The 19737-nt window shown below is 45.2% G+C and overlaps 1 protein-coding gene across 2 annotated transcripts in view; it reads right to left on the reverse strand.

Annotated features, from left to right (window-relative positions):
- The window catches only part of GRIP1 (glutamate receptor interacting protein 1), a 511591-nt gene extending 499987 nt beyond the window's left edge, over positions 1–11604 (reverse strand). The window contains exon 1 of one of the 2 annotated variants that reach the window (XM_075931263.1): positions 11103–11604. In XM_075931263.1, coding sequence (XP_075787378.1) covers positions 11103–11157 — 55 coding nt within the window. In that variant the 5' untranslated portion in view covers positions 11158–11604. Of the gene's footprint in view, positions 1–10638; positions 11078–11102 lie in introns of those variants that run through there. The other variant, XM_075931307.1, reaches the window with a different exon arrangement.
- Between the last annotated feature and the right edge of the window lie 8133 nt (positions 11605–19737).

Genomic DNA, 19737 nt, shown 5'->3' on the forward strand with positions numbered 1-19737 from the left:
ATTTTTCTCTGGGTTTGGAATAATAGTTCTCCAGAGGCCAAGTGAATGTTTGATGCAATGTATAAAGAAAAATATTTACTAATTTTTACAGAAAAGACTTTTTTTTTAAAAAAAGGAGAATTTTTTAAGTGTTACCCTGTTTTCCTCACTTCATTTTGGATCTCCATGAAGGTCCCCTATCACTTCCACCCTTGCATCCATGGTCACACATACATGCTGTCATAGTTATTCTTCAAAACTTTTAAATTAAACACAAAGTTACTCTCTTTATTCAGAATATAGACTTGAGCAGCTAATTTTGGCTAAACTTGATTACTTTTATTTTAAGTCATTTGAAACGCGTCCGACTGGCCACATCTCTGACTCAGCAGCTGTGTTCTCTGGACATAATTCTAGTGAGTCCAGGAGATGGCTGTGCAGCAAGAATTATGGTGCTGTCATAATTTTGCCAGAAGAGGCTAAGTACAGATATGTAAGATGTGTGTAGAGTGGGACCAAGAAGGTTCCTCAGCTGATCAGTGAATCTGGGATAAAGGGAGGGTGTTGTGCATTTGCATCAAGATACTAGTCTTTGTAAGATTTCTCAGCACAACAAGGAAGCAGCACCATGGACAGCTTTTAAAGAGCCAGTGACGTAGCACAGACAGCTGGTTGCACTGGGCCGACTTCACAAAACCACTGGAGTATTAGATGAGATGAGTCTCTGCAGTGATGCAACTGAAGATGAAGAGTTTCCCACAGCAGTGCTCCCCTGGTACTGCTGCAGTAGTGTGGTAGAGAGCAGAAGCAATAGTAACAGGAAGCCATTTAAGAGTTGAACCCTCAATATAGATGCATTGGGACTGAACTAGCCCCAAAGCCCCTGCTGGAGGCTTGTGACCTTATCATACTCCACCCAAGAAAAAGAGCAGTACAGAAGTTGTCCATGCTCCCTGGAGCGGCTGTGCAAGAGGCAGCCAATCTGGGTCCAGCAAGCCAGTATAAAGCAAGCCAGGCAAGTTCCTCTTTGGAGCTTGAAGAATGCTGTCCGGTGACTGGCTTACAGAGAGCAGCAGGACAATGGACAGCTCACTGTGGAGAGCTTATTGGAGACAGGACTGAGGCCCAAGGTCAGCTGCTGCTGAGGGAGGCTTGGCTGATGAGAAGAGCTGCAGAACCCTGAATATAGTGCCGCTGGGACTTTGAGACAAGACCCTGAGATAAGGGCAAGGACTGCGTAGGACCATGGAGAAGTAGTCCAGGAAGTGAGAATACCAATGGGACTTAAATGAACAGAACACAGCAGAAAACTGCTATGTATAGGATTCCTGGGCTAGGTCCCAGAGTAGTGGGTGGACCTGGGTCCTCCCAAGCCCTCAGTAGCTACTGCGGAGCAGGGAGAAAGAAGCCTGGACCTAAGACAAATTCAGGAGAGAGAGTTCTGACACACGACCCTGTCCTGGAAGTAGTAAGAGCATGCAGACACACACACAGCAAAAAGGAGGCACTCTCAAGAAAAGGGTAAACTCATAGAATCATAGAACTGGAAGAGACCTCAGAAGGTCATCAAGTCCAGCCCCCTGCTCTAGGCAGGACCAATTCCAGCTAAATCAACCCGGCCAGGGCTTTGTCAAGCCGAGACTTAAACACCTCTAGGGATGGAGACTCCACTACTTCCCTAGGTAACCCAGTCCAGTGCTTCACCACCCTCCTAGTGAAATAGTTTTTCCTAATATCCAACCTGGACCTCTCCCACCACAACTTGAGACCATTGCTCCTTGTTCTGCCATCTGTCACTACTGAGAACAGCCTCTCTCCATCCTCTTTGGAACCTCCCTTCAGGAAGTTGAAGGCTGCTATCAAATCCCCCCTCACTCTTTGCTTCTGCAGGCTAAACAGACCCAAGTCCCTCAGCCTCTCCTCATAAGTCATATGCTCCAGCCCCCTAATCATTTTGGTTGCCCTCCGCTGGACCCTCTCCAATGCGTCCACATCCTTTTTGTAGTGGGGGGCCCAGAACTGGACACAATACTCCAGATGCGGCCTCACCAAAGCCGAATAAAGGGGAATGATTACATCTCTGGATCTGCTGGCAATGCTCCTCTTAATGCAACCTAATGTGCCATTAGCCTTCTTGGCTACAAGGTCACACTGTTGACTCATATCTAGCTTCTCATCCACTGTAACCCGCAGGTCCTTTTCTGCAGAACTACTACTTAACCGGTTGGTCCCCAGCTTGTAACTATGCTTGGGATTCTTCCGTCCCAAGTGCAGGACTCTACACTTGTCCTTGTTGAACCTCATCAGATTTCTTGTGGCCCAATCCTCCAATTTGTCTAAGTCATTCTGTACCCTATCTCTGCCCTTAAGCATATCTACCTCTCCCCCCAGCTTAGTGTCATCACAGACTGACCTTCAAGGATGATCACACAGCTCTCCACTTTCCCAACAAGGCCATTCTCACTGCACTGTATGTCCATCATCACCCTTATGACTTCCACAACATGTTCATCCACAAACTTTTGACTTCTCAAACATACCACACCATGGGGAGCCAAAGATGAACAGGCAGCTAAATCTAAAGAGGAATTTGTGTGTTGAGCAGAGTTGTTGAAGAGAGGGAGAGAAAGAATGTGTGTAGGATCATAGGAGAAAGTATAGGGATTAGGGGGGAGAAGGTCTTCAGGAAATAGGATTTGTGTTCTGACAAGGCATATGTAGTCCATCATAGTGGAACTACTTTCCGTTCCATTTCTTTCAACAATGTTTCTCCTATCTTCAATTTCCCCATAAACAAACACTTCAGATCCCCTACTGCCATCCACCCACATCACCACATATCCTATTGCTTCATAATCACAGGATCCCACCTAACCTACTCTTAAATCCTACACTTGTATATTGCTCCCAAACAATTCACATTCATGCTCTTCAATTTGCCCCCACTTGGCTATTACAGTAAGCTTTAAAAAAAAATCTTAGATACATATCATATGCACACATCAATGGTTAATGCTAGATATGCAAGAGAATTAAGAAAATGTGTTGTGGGAATGGGTACTACAAGAGATCATGGAGGAAGAACACAACTCTCCAAGGTGCAGGAGAGATTGGACGGGCAAGACGAGATCAGAACTCTCTAGGAAATAATCCTCCTCCGTCTCAATAAACTAATAAGCATTGAGAGATACTAAAGCATTGGGAAATTAAACTCTGGAGTTCAATTTGCTACTCCACATAACTTATCAATATAAATTATCTATCTATATTATTTTAAAAAGCTTTTCCTGCAGGACTATAGAGTGATGTTATCATGTCTCTGCGTCCCATAGCCCCTCTCGACATAGCCACCCTGCTTCCTTCTTTCCTCCCTCTGCTAACCCAGCAGGGACTATCAATTCATGACTCCCAAGCAGCAGCAGTACTGAAGGTAAGCTGCTGCTGGGCTTCTGGGGGGAGGGGCAGGGAGGAGGAAAATTGCAAGGAGTGGCAGAGAGACCCGCTGTAGGGGGGGCTAAAAAAGCTCCTCCAGCGACTGGGGGGGGGGGGCGGCAACGAGGCCTGTGGTGGGGGGAGGAGGGCCACTGGAGAGGCCCGCTGCGGGGGCAGGGTGCTGACCTAGGGGACACTCCAGCCCCTGAACTCAAGCTGGGACTGGTTGTCACTCTGGCAGCCACCTGCCCACATGGCAACTTCTGGAGGGACATCTGGGGCCAGCGTGCCTCCAGTGGGGTGAGAGTTTAAATTGAGCCATGTGGCTCCTCCTCTGTCTGATGCGGGGCACACAGGAGTCGCAGGGGCTCGGGTTGGGGGAGGGGCACGTGGGAGCTGCAGAGCCTTGTGAGGGCCTGGGTGGGGAAGAGGGGCATGCAGACACGTGTGGCATCCATGGTGGTCCAGGGTCATGCAGGAGCCATGCGGCCTTGCCCCTCGCCACCGGAGAGCCAGAGCCACGTGGCCTCACCCCTGCACGGCCAGATGGTGAGGGCCGGTTGGCCCAATTCCCCTCCCCCGATGGTCGGAGGGAAAGAGCTGGGTCAGCCATGGCCTCAGTCCGGCCCAACCTCTCCCCGCCACAGCAGCCAGAGGGAGGGAACCAGACCAGCTTAGGTTTGCCCCCACCACCGACAGCCAGAGTGGGGAAAAGCTGGGGCAGGCCGGGGCTGCCATGTCTCAGCCTGGACCTCCCCGGTAGCTGGGAGGAGAGCCGGAGCTGCATATCACCATAGAGTCCAGGAGCCGTGGCTCCTAGTATTTGCAATTCATGGCGGATGCATTCCCACATCCACTGTGAATGGTGAGGGTTTCCCATACATAGATTTCAATACCAGGCAAACTGGTTGAAACAATAGCAAAGGACAGAATTGTCAAACACATATGAACACAGCCTTTGTAAATGGAAATCATGCCTCTCCAGCCTTTTCTCCATCATAATGTAATAAAATAATTTACATTGGTAGATTATGTGGGCTAGCAAATTGAACTCCAAAGTTTAATTTCCCAATGCTTTAGTATTGCTCAATGATCACAGGTTGGACCTCCATGGTCTGGCATCCTTGGGACCTGGCCCATCCCGAACAAGGAATCTGAGGGACCAGGGGAGGTCCCCAGTCACCAGCCTCCCAGGAAACTGCCAACTCTGCTTCTGGCCCCAGCCAGCCGCCACTGCCTTCAGCCAGCTGTGCTGCTGGCCCTGGCTGGACCGCTGAGCCCTGGGACTCCCAGCTACACCACCTGAGACCCCTGATGCAAGGCTCTTAGCTCTGGCTGAGTCCCCTGCCTCAGGGCTCCTTATGACGCCAAAGCCCCCTGCCACAGGGCTCACCCCACCACTCCATGGGACTCCCCACACTGCCTGAGCCCCTGTCGCACTCCTGGCTACACCACCGGCGGCTCGAACAGAGCTGCTCCCTGAAGCGATGTGCTACCAGTAGAACCCTAAGTTCTCCCTAAATAGCATATCACTACAGGGAACCGCTCTGTACAAACAGAGCGGTACAAACCACTGGAATTCCCTGCGCCTGTGGGATTCCCTACACAGCCAGAGTCCCTCACGTGGAACTCCTGGCTGTGCCACCGGAATTCTCCGTGCTAGTGGACCCCCTGCCGCAGGGTTCCCAGCTGCATCATGAGATTCCCCGCACCACCTGAGCCCTCTGGTACAGTGCTCTCCACGTTGACTGAGGCCCCTGCTGGACCATGGACGTTGCCAGACTACAGAGTCCCAATTTAGGGAGGTACAACCTGTATTAGTTAATTGAGATGGATGAGAATTATTTCCTAGAAAGTTGTAATGTTTTCCTTGCCCCTCCAATCTATCCCGCATCTTGAAGAGCTGTGTTTTCTCCATGTTCTCTTGTAGAACCCAGTTCCACAACACATTCTCTTAATTCTCTTGGATATTTAGTGTTAACCATTGATGTGTGCATTACAATTATTTGAGGGGTCAACAAACATATGAACAAGGGTGATCCCGGAGATATAATGTATGTGGGGATTCAGAGAGCCTTTGACAAAATCCCACACCAAAGGGTCTAAGCAAAGTATGTAATCAAGTGATAAGAGGAAAGGTCTTCTCATGGATTGATAACTGGTTAAAAGAAAAGAAATGGCACATTTTCACAATGGAGAGCTAAATAGCATGGTCCCCCAAAGATTTGTGAACTGTTACAAAGAGATCTCACAAAGCTGGATGATTAGGAATTCAATGTTGATAAATGCAAAGTAATGCACACTGGAAAAACAATTCCTATAGACACAATGATGGGATCTATATTAGCATTAACATTCAAAAAAAATCTTGGGAGTCTTTGTAGAAAGTTCTCTGAAAACATCTGCTTAATGTAAAGCAGTAGTTTAAAAAAAGCTAATAGAATGTGAGGAGCCATTAGGAAAGGGATAGGTAATGAGGAAGTAAATATCATAATGCCACTATATAAATCCATGGTATGCTCACATCTTGAATAGGATATGCAATTCTGCACACCCCATCTGAAAAAGATGAAATTAGAATTGGAAAAGGTATAAAGAAAGGCAACAACAATGATTAAGGGTCTGGAACACCTTCCATATGAGGAAAGATTAATAAGACCTGGATTGTTCAATTTAGAAAAGAGATGACTAAGGGGGATATGATAGAGGTATATACAATCATAAATGGTACGGAGAAACAGAATAGGGACTTTTATTTACCTTTTCACATCATATACAAAGCAGTGTCATTCAATGAAATTAATAGGCAGCCTAGGTAAAACAAATATGAGGAAGTGCTTCACACCACATGCAGTCAGCCTGGGGAACTCACTTCCATGGGAAGTTGTGAAGACCAAAAATATAACTGGCTTTAAAAAATATTAGCTAAATGTATCCTCCATTAATTATCAATGGCTATTGGCCAAAAGGGTCAGGGACAAAACAAAATGCTCTGAATATCCCTAAACCTTTGATTGCCAGAAGCTGGGACTGAACAAATGGGAATGGATCATGTGATAAATTGCCCTGTTCTGTTCATTCTCCCTGAAACATCTGGCACTGGCCACCCTCAGAAGCCAGGGTACTTGGCTCGATGGACCATTGGTTTGACTTGTATGGCCGTTCTTATGTTCTTGTGAGACAATCCCTGACCCAATGATCTCTCACTCTCAGTAGGCAAGACAGTGGATTCTCCATCACTATTTTAAATTCCAGACTGGATATTTTTCTAAAAGCTATGCTCTAGGAATTATCTTGGGGAAATTCTATGGCACGAGTGCCCTTGTACACCATAAGGGTTGGGTTTGGCCTCACTGCTGAGTGCCTGTAGTGGGGTGGAGGTTAGGGATGTTAAATTTAAATTAATAATTTGCATCGACTACTAGATTAGTCTATAAAAGGAGCCTCACCTTTCAAGTGTGGCAACAACTCTGGGACTGCTGCTTACACTTCAAAGGTGAAAGCGATGCGGAGAGCACCAGGCCAGGGGGACTGACTGAGCCCCTTGCTGCCCGCAGCGTTTCAAAGCAACGGCGCTGCATGGAGCTGGGGGCCAGCTGGGGACTCCCCTGCTGAACCCGGCTCTATGTGGCATGGCCACTTTGAAATGCCGCATGGGGCTCCCCGCAGTGTTTCAAAGCAGTTTGAGTAGCATCAAACTGCTCAGTGGCATCAGGACTTCAGCAGCTTAGCCTATGCCATTCCCATTTGTTCAGTCCCACTAGCAGAAACTTAGGTCCCATGAGGTTTTACCAGTGGGAACTTGATAGTTGAGGTTGTTGAGATGGAGACTGTTAGAAAAAGAGAAAATGGGCTGTAGAAAATCTTAGTTTTTTTCCTTGCTTATTGTGGTTTGCTTTATGAAATATGCCATGTAGCAACCTTAACTCAAAGTTAATGGATGTTACTGGGTCAAATTATACAGAATATTAAAAACCTGTATCTCAAAACTATGATGCTAATAGGATAGCATCAAGACTAAGACTAGCTTCTCCCCAAGCCACCCAACTGAGAAGTACTTAAAAATGATCAAATATGGGAATATAGATAAGACTGTAAATCCAAAATAAACTACATATGTATATATGAAATTCCCTTTAAGAGTCAATATGAGATTCAATTTTATTTTATAATTTTGTTAATTTGTATGTAAAAGATGGCTGTGATATTAGAATAAATAGCTGCTACACAAACATTATGCTACAGGTTGGACCTCCCAAATCCAGGACTCTCTGGTCCAGCACATCCATGGTCCATCAGGGCCATGGATGTTGCTGGACCAAAGAGCCCAGGAGGTGGGAGCGGGAACCAGCTGAGAAAACCCCAGGGGCTGGTTAGCGCTGGCTGGGCGAGCAACAGCTGGACCAAGCAGTGGCAACTCCTGGCATCAGCTGGTCCAGGTGGCCTAGGAATCCCGGCTCCAGCTGGGGAACCCCCAGCTGCAGCGGGGCTTCCAGTAGGAGGTGACCCAGCCAGTCTCCCCACCACCACCACCCCTCCGCAGCAGTAGCGCTGGCAGCTACTGGGTGGCCACAGCTGGGAACTCCAGGATATCCCTGATGGTAATGGGGCCATATTGGGCAGCGCCAGTCATGGAGCTCCCGGCTGAAGTGGGCAGTCCGGCTGGGGAACCCCAGGGCATTCCCAGCAGCAGCAGGGCCTGCCCTAGCAGCAGCCAGGCCATCCCAGCTGGGAACCCTGGGGGGCCTTGGGGCAGCATGCAGGCAGCTGGGTGGGGAGCCCATGCCAGGCCAGCCTTAGCAGAGCCAAGTGCAGCAAGTCCCAAGGAGAGGAGCCTGGGAGCAAGCAGCCAGCAGGGGAGCACTGACCTCCCCTGGTCCGACAAACTCCCTGGTTGAGGATAGCTCAGGTCCCAAAGGTGCTGGACCAGGGAGGTCCAACCTGTAGCATGATGTACATATACTCTACAATCTATGGTATCTGAATCAAAATATTGCCAGGAAACAGCAGAGGGAAATATTTAAATTTTGGATAGTTGGGCTAACTGTTTTTGTAATTGCCTTTTAAGTTGATGCCATATTAAATTCCTACATTAGCTGCAGATGAATCTTATTTCATTTCATTACTACACTGGTCATTTTCAAAGGTTTATCTAATCTACTCTCTAGTCTTCAGGTCAACCTAATTCACAAGTGGTTACTTATTCTGATCACGTTGTTTTTCTGAATTACAAAAGCAAAAAAAGTTGTATCTAATTCTAAGTAGCACTGAAATTCTGCTAAATTAGCTAAGCTTGAGCAATATACAATGAAACATTGGAAAGAAACTATTTACTGTAGATTCTGAAGAGCTTTATTTATCCTGCAGAAATAAAATACCAAAAAAAAACCATCTATAATAAAGGTTTCTAAATGTTAATTTGCTGAGCTTCATAATGAAAATAAGATACTAAACAGAAAACATAAATATGAACTGTTTACAAATTAGCATCTTAGCTGATATAGAAAGACAGTTTTCAAAAAGATATCCAAAAATAACTGTGCGCGCTATTTAAAAAAGATAAAGCAGAAGTACAATAATTCATTCCTGACTCCAATATTGTCCACAAAATGGATTTTTTGCTTTCACTATTTCTGCAATACAGATTAGATAATCTTTGAAAGTTCCCACATTTCTAAGAAACAGCTAGCATATTGTGTCAGTTCAGTCATCTATTCATTTCTGTGTTTTTCCACAGCCCAACACATGTTTACCCATGTCAAAAATATGTATATAGGATTTGAATGTATATGTGTAATAATATATTATATTAAGTAACAGACAAGGATACTTAGTTTCTCATGGTTGAAATGAATGCTAGCATTCTCCTTTTAAATTATCCTTTTAAATTACTGTACATTGTCATAGTCATTACTACTTTAATGACATACAACACACAAAACACTTCCAAAATAGGCTTCAATATCCAGCCTCAAACTAGAAGTCTCCTCCTCATAGCAGATCAAAAAAATCTCACTTTGAATATTGGGGGAAAAAATTACATTCTTTCTTAGCAATATGCAGATGTATCCAAAACAGCCAACAGAAATAAATTCCCTGGCTCATTAGTTATAGGAAAACCAAAGACCTGCTCTACCATCTAGAGGAGTACATGTGACTGTACACTGAAACTTGGATCACAAGTAGTACAGGTGTATCAAAAACTTATAGCTTTCTACATATAATGAAATAGGTAGAGTCTACAATTTCCCCAAATGTTAATGTTTTACTGGGTATTTTTTCTCTATTATAGACATAATCCTTCCACTAAGCAGAGACAAAGTAATCCCTAGTAACAGTCAGAATTCGGTTTTGCAGCTACAATGACTAAGTTGTCATTTTATTCCATATAAAATAAATGCAAGCCATTTCTGACTTTGAGAGTGACCAGAAAACATCAAATCCATCATTTTGTTACAGGATTTAACATTAACCAAATAATCCTACACTATAAGGTTTCGTTTGACAACGCTGCTACCAATCCCTTGTTGATCTCCTTAAAGTTTTTTAATGGGATTTTCCAGATTTTTTTCATTGTTATTAAAACTGTAAGAATACTTAAGATGCCATCATCCCCTCTGAAAAGAAGCTGCAGGATTTCCCACCCAATGTTTTCAACATTCTCGCAGTTCTGCAATCCTGACAACTTCTAAGAACCAGTCGTTTAGACCCACTCCTCCTAGCCACTTCCATACATTCCTCTAGCATTAGATGAGATTTACATTCAGCTGGGAGTCTAGAAGTTACATACATTGACCACAAGACAAGATCATGAATACAACTGCTGCCTTTTGCACAAAAGCACCAAGCTGAGGCTTCGTTTTAAAAGTTTCATTCTAATGTACCTCCTTGAATGACCATTTATAACATTGGTAACCCGCAAGACACCGCAATAATAGTAATAAGAAATCAAATACTCTGCAAACATTCTCAGAGCTACATACAGATACTGGCTTCATTGGTGCAACTTGTGTGTGTAGACGTGCCCTAAATTGCAACCAATAATACCAGCGCAACTGCACCGAGAGGCTTAAAACTGCAGGAGCTTTTACAAGAGGAAGTTTTACACCCACGGAACTGGATTTACACCACTGGGAGTTACTGCCGATCTACCCAAGTGTAAGTAGGAAGCGAACCAGGCCCAAGCTTTGGGGGGAAACCCCCATTCTGATATTGAATTTCACTCACACCATCGACAGCCCCCTCTCGGCTTTCTCCTGGGTAGTGCCGCCTCTCTGAAACTCTATAACCCTGCCTTGCGCGGGGCCAGCCAAGGGTCGGGCTCCAGGGAACACGCGGAAAGTTTGCAAAGCCACCCGGCGAGGCGGCCCCCCGCGCTCACAGCCGCAGGGGGAGGCCCGAGGGGGAAGCCACAAGCCCGAGAGCTGGCGCGCTGCCCCGGGCGGGAAAGTTAGCAGCAGGGAACGGTGCCCCCACCCCCTCCCGCCGCGCTCTCGGTGCCCGCACGCCGTTCGCTCCCGCTTTGTGCTCGGCTCCCGGAGCCGGGCTCCGCTTCCTCCCCCCGCACCGCCCGGGTCTCCGCGGCTGCCTCTGCCTGCCGGAGAAGGAGGAGCAAGAGGCCCCGGCGGCGTCGCAGCCCCCGCTCCCTTGCTCAAGGCGCCAGCCCCGGCCCCAGCCCGCGGCGGGCTCACCTCGCTCCGGCTCGGCTTGCAGGCAGGTGGGGATGTTCCTCTTCCAGCCCGGCATGGCTCCCGCGCGCGCCCGGCTGCTCACGGCTGCAGCGGCGGCGGCGGGCGGCACATTGCAGGGCGAGGCGGTGGCGGCGCCCCCTCCTCCCGCACTCCCGGGGAAACTCGGCAGCTCCGCCGGGCAGCTGCAGCCTCGCTGTGGCGGGCGGGGAGGGGGGAGGACGCAGCTGGGCGGGGGAGGAGAAGGGGAGGGGGGGACTCTGGCCGGTTCAGCCGGGGACAAGGCGGGGTGGGCAGGGTGCTGGCCTCTCCACTCCGCCGCCGGTGCCGCACAATGGAGGCGAGCGGCGCTGGGCTCCTGGCGGCGGGGCCCCAGAGGACTCCCCGCAAGGCAGGCAGGGAGCGAGGGGGTGTGAACCAGGCGCCGCGCAGGGCGGGGGAGAGCAGCACCCTCCCAGTGGGCCGCCAGGTAAGAGGCGAGAGCCGCGGCTCTGTCTCCGGCAGGGCCACTCGCACCCTGAGTCTCTAGCCCCACGCCTGGCTTCCTTGGTCCGCCTGGGCCAAAGTGTTTACCAAAAGCACCAACTTCTGCCGCCTGCTCAGAAGGCAGGTGGTTTGCCTGCGGAGGTAATCGGGCTGCTCCTGTCGAGGATGAGGGCACAGCGACAAGCAGAAGCAACAACAGCCTGCAGGTCTGAAAACTCCTGCAGCTGTAGGGCAGGACTGCTCTTTGCCCAGGCATCCGCCTCACAGCCCAGTCTGGCCTTGTAGGTTGAGTTACTAGGCACAACTGAAAAAGGGGCCTGCACTGGGTCCTTCTCATTTGCAATGGAAAATGCATCTAGAGACCTTGTTTCTGCCTGCAACAATTATCAAATCTATTTTAGGATGGAAAGAGGCCATCTGCATCTACATTCCAGTCCTACACTGAAACAGCTGTTTCATCTTGCATTGTCTTCGGTGGAGGGGAGAAGTGTCTAATTCTGTTCTGAAAGTGCTCAAGTGATTTCATGGTTTATGGTGTCAAAACAGGTGACTGTGGGAGAGGAGAGTTCTTGTTGGCAATGTAACATCAGAAATCGGATCAAAGGTCCATCTAGCACAGTTTCCTGTCTCCCTACAGTGACAAATTTGAGGTGCCTCAAAGAGAAGTGATCCATCCCCAGTTGCCCATTCCCAGCCTCTGGCAAACAGACTAAGGGATATCATCCCTGCCTATTCTGGCTAATAGTCATTGATGGACCTAACCTCCATGAACTTAATTAGTTCTTTTTTGAAGCATGCTAAGGCATCTCTACACTGGGGAGCATCCACACTACCAAGCCCGTTTTTTTTTTTTAAATAATGGTTTGTTATGTCAAAATAATAACTCCTGCTTGTGAAGAGGAATACACTTATTTCAAAATAGTTATTTTGGGAATTATTATTTTGAAATAACATATTTCAAAATAACTGGGTAGTATAAACGTAGGCTTGGTGTCTTGGCTTCACCACATCCTATGTCAAGAAGTTCCACAGGTTGACTTGTGTTGTGTGAAGCAATATTTTCTTTTATTTAAAACCTGCAGCCTACTAATTTCATTTGGTGACCCCTTGTAGCCAGACAGGAACCCCCCTTGTAACATCCATTTTTGCTTGCCTGGATATGCAGGCTCAGTGACCGTGAATGGCTGTAAACAGAGATATGCCAATTGCTGACCAAGAGGCTGCTGAGGAGTGCCCTTGACTAAATCCCATATTGATACGAACACACAGCCGTCTGCGGGGGGAGGAATCTCCCGCCCAGCAAAGAATATTCGGCACTCCTAATTTAGCTATCTTCCTCTCTTACAAGTGTAAATTATTTGAAACTCCCTTGTAAGAACTGGTGCCACAAAACGGACCAGTACAATTCGGCATTTTAGATAAGAAAGAGGATACGGGCCTCCAAGGGTATAAAGATGAGTCGAGCAGCACATTTACTCTGAGTGTCAATCTACCATCTATCTGCTGGTTGGGTTAGGTGTTTTGACCTCCCGAGGTTCCACGGGGACGCCCACTTCGTATTCGTCTTTCCTAGGAATTGAGGGACCGGCCCTGGCTTGACCCGCTGGAGTCGAGAGGCACAGAAGGGGGTAAAAATTGTACCTGGATGTGGTCCTTTGTCTTAAGTGTACACATAGACTTAGAGCTCTTTAAAGATTAAGCTGTCACTTGGTACCATTATTTCTATTTTCTATCTTTATTTTCTTTGTAACCATTTTTAAGATCTGTATTTGCTAGCAGTTAAGAAGGTTACAATGGCTATTGCTCTCTATATGCTTTTATAAGTCTTTTGAATAAACCTGTAACTGTTTAAGTTTTAACCTGACTCCTTCAGTTGCTGTAACAGAACCAAGCACAATTTAAAAGAACTTCAGCCGGTCATAAGGGACAGGTATAGGAGGAGCTTGGGCATTTGGATCGTGTCACTCCCAGGTGACAGATACGTTGGGGCATCTCTCACTCTTCCCTAGACTGCCCGCTGTGAAGGGATCCTGTATTCTAGCAGCTAAAATCTGAGCTCTTCCTATAAACAGGGGCGTCTGTCAGCCTGTTGGCTGCCCTCTGCGATGGGACCCCGGTCCTAGCAGTAAAGTCACGGACGTTAAACCTTTTCTCAGCGCACACACACACACACTGCCCTGACCATCGGCTGACACCCCTAAGGAGGAGTTACAAGGAGTAAATAACACTTCCATATGTACTATCTCCCACAAGTCATAATTTTATAGACCTCTATCATATTCCCTCTTAGTCAGCTCTTATTAGTCTCTCCACACATGAAAGTTTTTCCATAAACCTAATCATCTTTGTTGCCCTTTTCTGTACCTTTCTCAATTGCAGTATATGTTCTTTTGAATGGGTCAACCACTTCTACACACAGTATTCAATATGTGGGCATACCATAGATTTCTATAGAGGCAATATGATACTTTCTGACTTATTAGCTATCCCTTTCCTAATGACCAAAAATAACCCAGAGATACTCTGTTAGTCACTGCGCACTGACAATCACATCACAGAAATTCTAGTTAAGTCAGTGCCTAAACATTTCATTAACATTTAATATTACGCCACAATGACCCTTGCTCTAGAATACTGAGTGCATGTAGAGTTGCTACACTGGGAAAAATTAGGAAATAGAGTCAAAGGTGCATACCACCCTTTGGAAATAGTATTGACAGCCCTGAAATCAAAATACCCATATTTGCACCACAAAGTTTTCTAGCACCTATCGCAGCAAACCAGTTTTCAGGACAACTGCCTCAGGGCTGCAGATTTTAGAGCCCTTTGATTATTAGTGCCATCTCCTTATTGAGGGAGCTGTACAAGAGAACCCTTTAACCTAATGACCTCAGTTTGTATTTGCTGACTCTATGCCTGGCACAGCAATATTGTGATGAGACAGAAGAGACAAAATATAGTTCATTTTCTTGCCATGACTTTTAAGAGGGAGCTACATAGCTATTTTTTTTCCAGTGTCTGACATTCCCTACAAATCCCCTTTTCACAGAAACCAAAGTATTTTGAGGAGGTGATATTGATAGGTTTGAACATTTGCTTTGTGTAGATTGCATGTATTCTGGTAGAAATATGGGGCCAGAGGAAATCCCTGTTTCTTTTTCATGATAAACAAATTACTCTTTAAACTGATGACAGCATCCTGGCAGCACATTTATCAATGTTGACAGTAAGCCAGTCCTTAAAGCAGGGCTCTTTTATGGGTGTGTTTCCTGATGCTCAGAAAGCCTTGGATCGTGGTGACACTGAAGAGAGTCACAGCTTCTTGCTTATCTTTGATCTCCATTCCATTGTTGAGGTAAAGGACAAGGAGCATGTGGCATGATTGTATTACCCTAATGCTACTGCCTCTCAGTGTTTTTCATCTTGTCTTTAGCTAATGTTGTTTTTCTTCCCAATACATCTAAAGAAAAACGTGAGTATATATTTGAATTTTAGAGCACTCTGAAATAGTGACTCTTAAATCAGAAGCTTTGCTCTTAAGACAAGATGTCCAGAATATGTTCCCGTAGAATGCAGGCAGAAAGCTGCTAAGGTGAAGATTCAGACTTACAGAACATGGTTACCAGACAGGTTCAATGGCCACACGCTATGTCACCTGGAGTGCACCAACTCACTGTTCTCAGGCTGCTTGCAAATGTTGGCTTGCAGCAGATTTCCCCCATCCTGCCTCCCAGGTGCAAATGACTTCACTGGCTTTGTCAGCTTGTCTCAAATCACTTTAGAGATGCAAGTAATACCTTGAATAACTTTAAGTATTATTCAGGAGCAGTAGGTGCTGGACACTAGCTGAGATCAGTTCTGAGTGGGTGATTCCTATTTGGGGAGGATCAGAGTCATGGCTTGATCCCAGCTCTAAGGGAAAGATGGACAGATATAATTTTAAGTTAAGGAATTATATCTCAGGAATTTTTTGCTCAGATGATCTTTCCAGACTCAAAAGTGGAGAGCACATTTTCAAGCAACCTGATTAAGCAAATAGATTTTAGAATACTTTGAAAATTGACTGTTCAACACTAAACTATGTCTCAGCCTAACTATAGTGATGCTACTTCCCCCAGAATATGAAAGGTTCTGGTTGCATGTGTTGCCTGGATGGCGCAAAGGTAGAGATGTAAGTGGATGTTCTCCTCACCTATAATTCCCAATTTGATTTCTAGAGCAAATTGGTTTAGCAAGCACATATTAAATGTAGTAAGTACCCACCATGGTTTGGTTTATTCTCTTGTCGTTTTTCTCTCCATATAATTTTGACCAGCCATTAGGTTTAGGCACCATTATTATACCTGTGATCTGAATGTAAAAAACTATTGTTATTGAATGAAAGCCCTCTGAATAGATATTTCAGGTTCCTTACTTTATCACACCTCTTATATTTAAATTGACCTTATCCACTTACTGTGAAATAAGTGTCCACAAACACACATTTGCACTTAAATAACTAATTTTATTTTATTTCACAGATTTTTATTTGTGCCAGTTTGTATGTAGGTTAGTGCCTAAAATCTGCCCTTTCGCCCAAACTCTCTCACTCGTATCTTCTACTTGTTTTTTGATTCTTCTTCACCCCATCCATTTACTATTTTCTCCTTACTCCATTTTTCTGCTTCTTGTATACCACATCCCCATATTTCTTAGTCTTCATCCTGCTAATTCAAACAATCTTCCAAAGGTATCTATCTTTCATCTGTACTATGCTTAAGTCCCTTTGTTTTCCATTTAAACTGATTTTTTTTAAACTCAGATTTTACAAAAAATACTATTCTTTTTTCTGATTTTCATCCTACTTTTGTATCATAAATATAACTTGTTTACTTAGGACAAGCTGATACATTGCATGAGATACGTATTACAATAATACATTAGTATTGTGTATATGCCAAGCTTCCTGTTGAAGTAATGCAATGTATTAGCCAACAGCTGTGGTTCTCAACCAGAGGTATATATATCTCTGGGGATAGTCAAAGCTCTTCCAAGAGGTACATCAAATCATCTAGATATATGACTAGTTTTACAACAGGCTGTATAGAAAGCACTAACTAAGTCAGTACAATCTAAAATTTCATAGTGACTGGTTTATACTGCTCTACTTATTATACATTGAAATTTAAGTACAATATTTATATTCACATTGATTTATTTTATAAATATATGGTGAAAATAAGAAAGTAAACCATTTTTCAGTAATAGTGTGCTGTGACACTTGTGTAATTTTATGTCCGATTTTATAGTAAGTATTGGAATGAAATTTGGAGGTACGCAAGACAAATCAGACCTTTGAAAAGGGTCCCGCTGACTCCGGGCTACATGCCTCGTGCCAGCTTTGAAATGTACAAGAGTCCCCAGCAAGGACTCTTGTGCATTTCAAAGCAGAAGCGCCATCATGGAGCCTTGGGTCAGTGGGGGACTGAGAGGCCCCCACTGACTGTAGGGTCCATGGTGTGTTGCTGCTTTGAAATGCCACGTGGAGCCCGGGGTCAGCTAGGGACTCCCAGCCATGTGACATTCCTGCATCTGACCTCGGGTTCTGCGCAGCATTTCCCCAGAACCCGGGGTCAGCTGGGGACTCCCCAGCTCATCCCAGGCTCCATATGGCACTGTCGCTTTGAAATGCTATAGCGACATTTCAAAGGGGCAGCACCACATAGCAGAGCCCAGGATTAGTTGTGCAGTGCCGCCCCTTTGAAATGCCACCTGTGTTTCAAAGTAGCGCCACACAGAGTGACCTCAGGCTCCATACAGTGCTGCCCCTTTGAAACGCAGAGACAGCATTTCAAAGGGGCAGCACTGCACAGCTGAGCCAGGGATCAGCTGTGCGGTGCTGTCCCTTTAAACGCTGCCTCAGTGTTTCAAAGCGGCAGTGCTGCACAGCTGATCACAGGATCAACTGTGGAACACTGTCACTTTGAAGTAGTCCTCTTCCCTCCCTCTCCCCTTTGCTTCCTCTATCTGATAGAGGCAGCAAGGGGTGGGAATCGACTAGTCGACTGACTATTCAATAAGCGTTTGCTTATCGGATAGTTAACTAGTCCTTAACATCCTTAGTCCTGCCTGGAGTCCCTTAACCTATTGACCTTGAGGGCTCTTCTGGTCCTTGGGGTTCAGTCACGGTCTCCATAGCCTACCAGACCCAGGATCTTTGCCACTGGCCCTGGGGACTCTGCTGCCGTCTGATCCCGGTCTGGGGTGGCAAGGGGCCAAGGTTGCCAACTCTTCTGGACCTGGCAGACTGAGCACCATTGTGTCAGTCCAGTCCAGGAAGTTGTCAACCATTGGAGGAGCACAAACAGGTGTCAGCGGAGGGATGTAACTCGGCACCCCACTGAAAAATTGTTCCAGCGCTACCAACTTTACCTACCAGAGTTTGTGCTCCTTTCTGTTTTTCTCTGTAGGATTAAATTTCTACTTTTTAAAGGATGCCTTTTTGCCTCTCTCTGCTTCTTTTACTTTGTTCTTTAGCCACAGTGGCATTTGTTTCTCTCTTTCTCGTACAATATTTTTTAATTTGGCATACACATATAAATTAAACCTCTATTATGGTGTGTCTAAAATATTTCCATGTAGATTATAGGGATTTCTCTTTTGACACTGTGCCTTTTAATTTCTGTTTATCTAACTTCCTTAGTTTTGTGTATTCAAGAGAATAAATTAAATAAAATTTCAGATCTTTTTGTACCATTCACATTCCAAACCACTGCATCTCCTCTACTACCTTGCCTTTCCAATGGGATTTCCACATTCTGGATATAACAAAGCTCCATTGAGCCCTAACACTTTTTGATCCTGCAATTTTCTTTTTACCGTTGTTAGACTTCTGCAGAATTGCATTTCTGTGATCCAAATTAGTGTTGGATTGCCATGCTTTTGTTGTCAGTTTAAAATAACCTAGTTTCCATCTACTTCATAGTGCCATCACTTTAAAAGAGTAAAAATTCCATAGGACTGACTGCAGGATTTCAAAAAGTCCTACAGAAGTCATAAAATCCCAGCTGCTATTTTGGATATTTTCCAGAGCTATTAAAAATTCTAAACATGGACTGACTTTTAAGGAATAATAATATTGAATATTAAAGAAATAGTTGATGTTATTTCTATCGCTGACTAGAACTAATAAATCACCTCTGTCATGTACAAGATTTTTATTTTTGTAGAGTCTTCTTCAGTCATTTTCTCTTTCTGACAAGTGTCTCCATGGAACCACTGGAAGAATTTGCAGGTGATGACAACTCCTTTATTTGATTGAGTTTAACTGCATTTTGTTATTCAGATTAGCAACAGATTAGCTATGTTGAATCGAGTACCTGCTGTCTGTTAGAGTACATTTCTTACAGTGAGCACATCATTTCGATATTATTATGTGAACTGGCCTCCAGTTCATTTCCATGTACATGTTTTAACTTTAAATTAATTGAAACCTTATTTCTAAAGAGACAACCTGTCTCTTTGTTTGAGCCTGCCATGCTGAGCTCTTCTGAGATGTTGAAATAAAAAAAATTGATTTAATCACAGAGGATGAAGGTAGGATATTCTTCGAGAGGCCCCAATATGTGAAATATCCTCCCTGTTTCAATTACAAGACTAAACGTTTGGACTTCCTAGTCGCACTGAAAATTACATTTGTTCTCCAAAAGCTTGGCTAGGAGGAATTCAAGTAGCTGGATGGGGGTGACAGTTCAACTGTTGGGAGGAAAGGTGGGGGACATTTAAGAGAATGTATTACTGCTTTCAGAAATTGGGTGGAATTTTAGTATCTTTTTTGTAATGGTTCATGTGCGTGTAGTGCTAGGTGGATGTATCAAAACTGAAATAAATAAATTTGAGGATTTGAAGCTTTAGACATATTTGAATTAGGGATGTTAAATATCAGTTAATTAAATAGTCAGGTAACCTCATGGATTTTTATCGGTTAGTCAACTATTCTGTAGTCCCCGTGAGCAGGGCTGGCAGCCATTATACCAGAGGCAGCAATGTAGCATGCCAGGTGGGAGCTGGTGCACGAGGGGAGCCAGTTTAAAAACTAATAAAAAGAGGCAGCAGAGGGGGTTGGTAGCAGCCCTTGTCTAAGGGGGTGGGGTCTGAGCTCCTGGACCCAGCA

The sequence above is a fragment of the Pelodiscus sinensis genome, chromosome 1 (genome assembly GCF_049634645.1).
Source record: "Pelodiscus sinensis isolate JC-2024 chromosome 1, ASM4963464v1, whole genome shotgun sequence".
Classification (NCBI taxonomy): Eukaryota; Metazoa; Chordata; order Testudines; family Trionychidae; genus Pelodiscus; species Pelodiscus sinensis.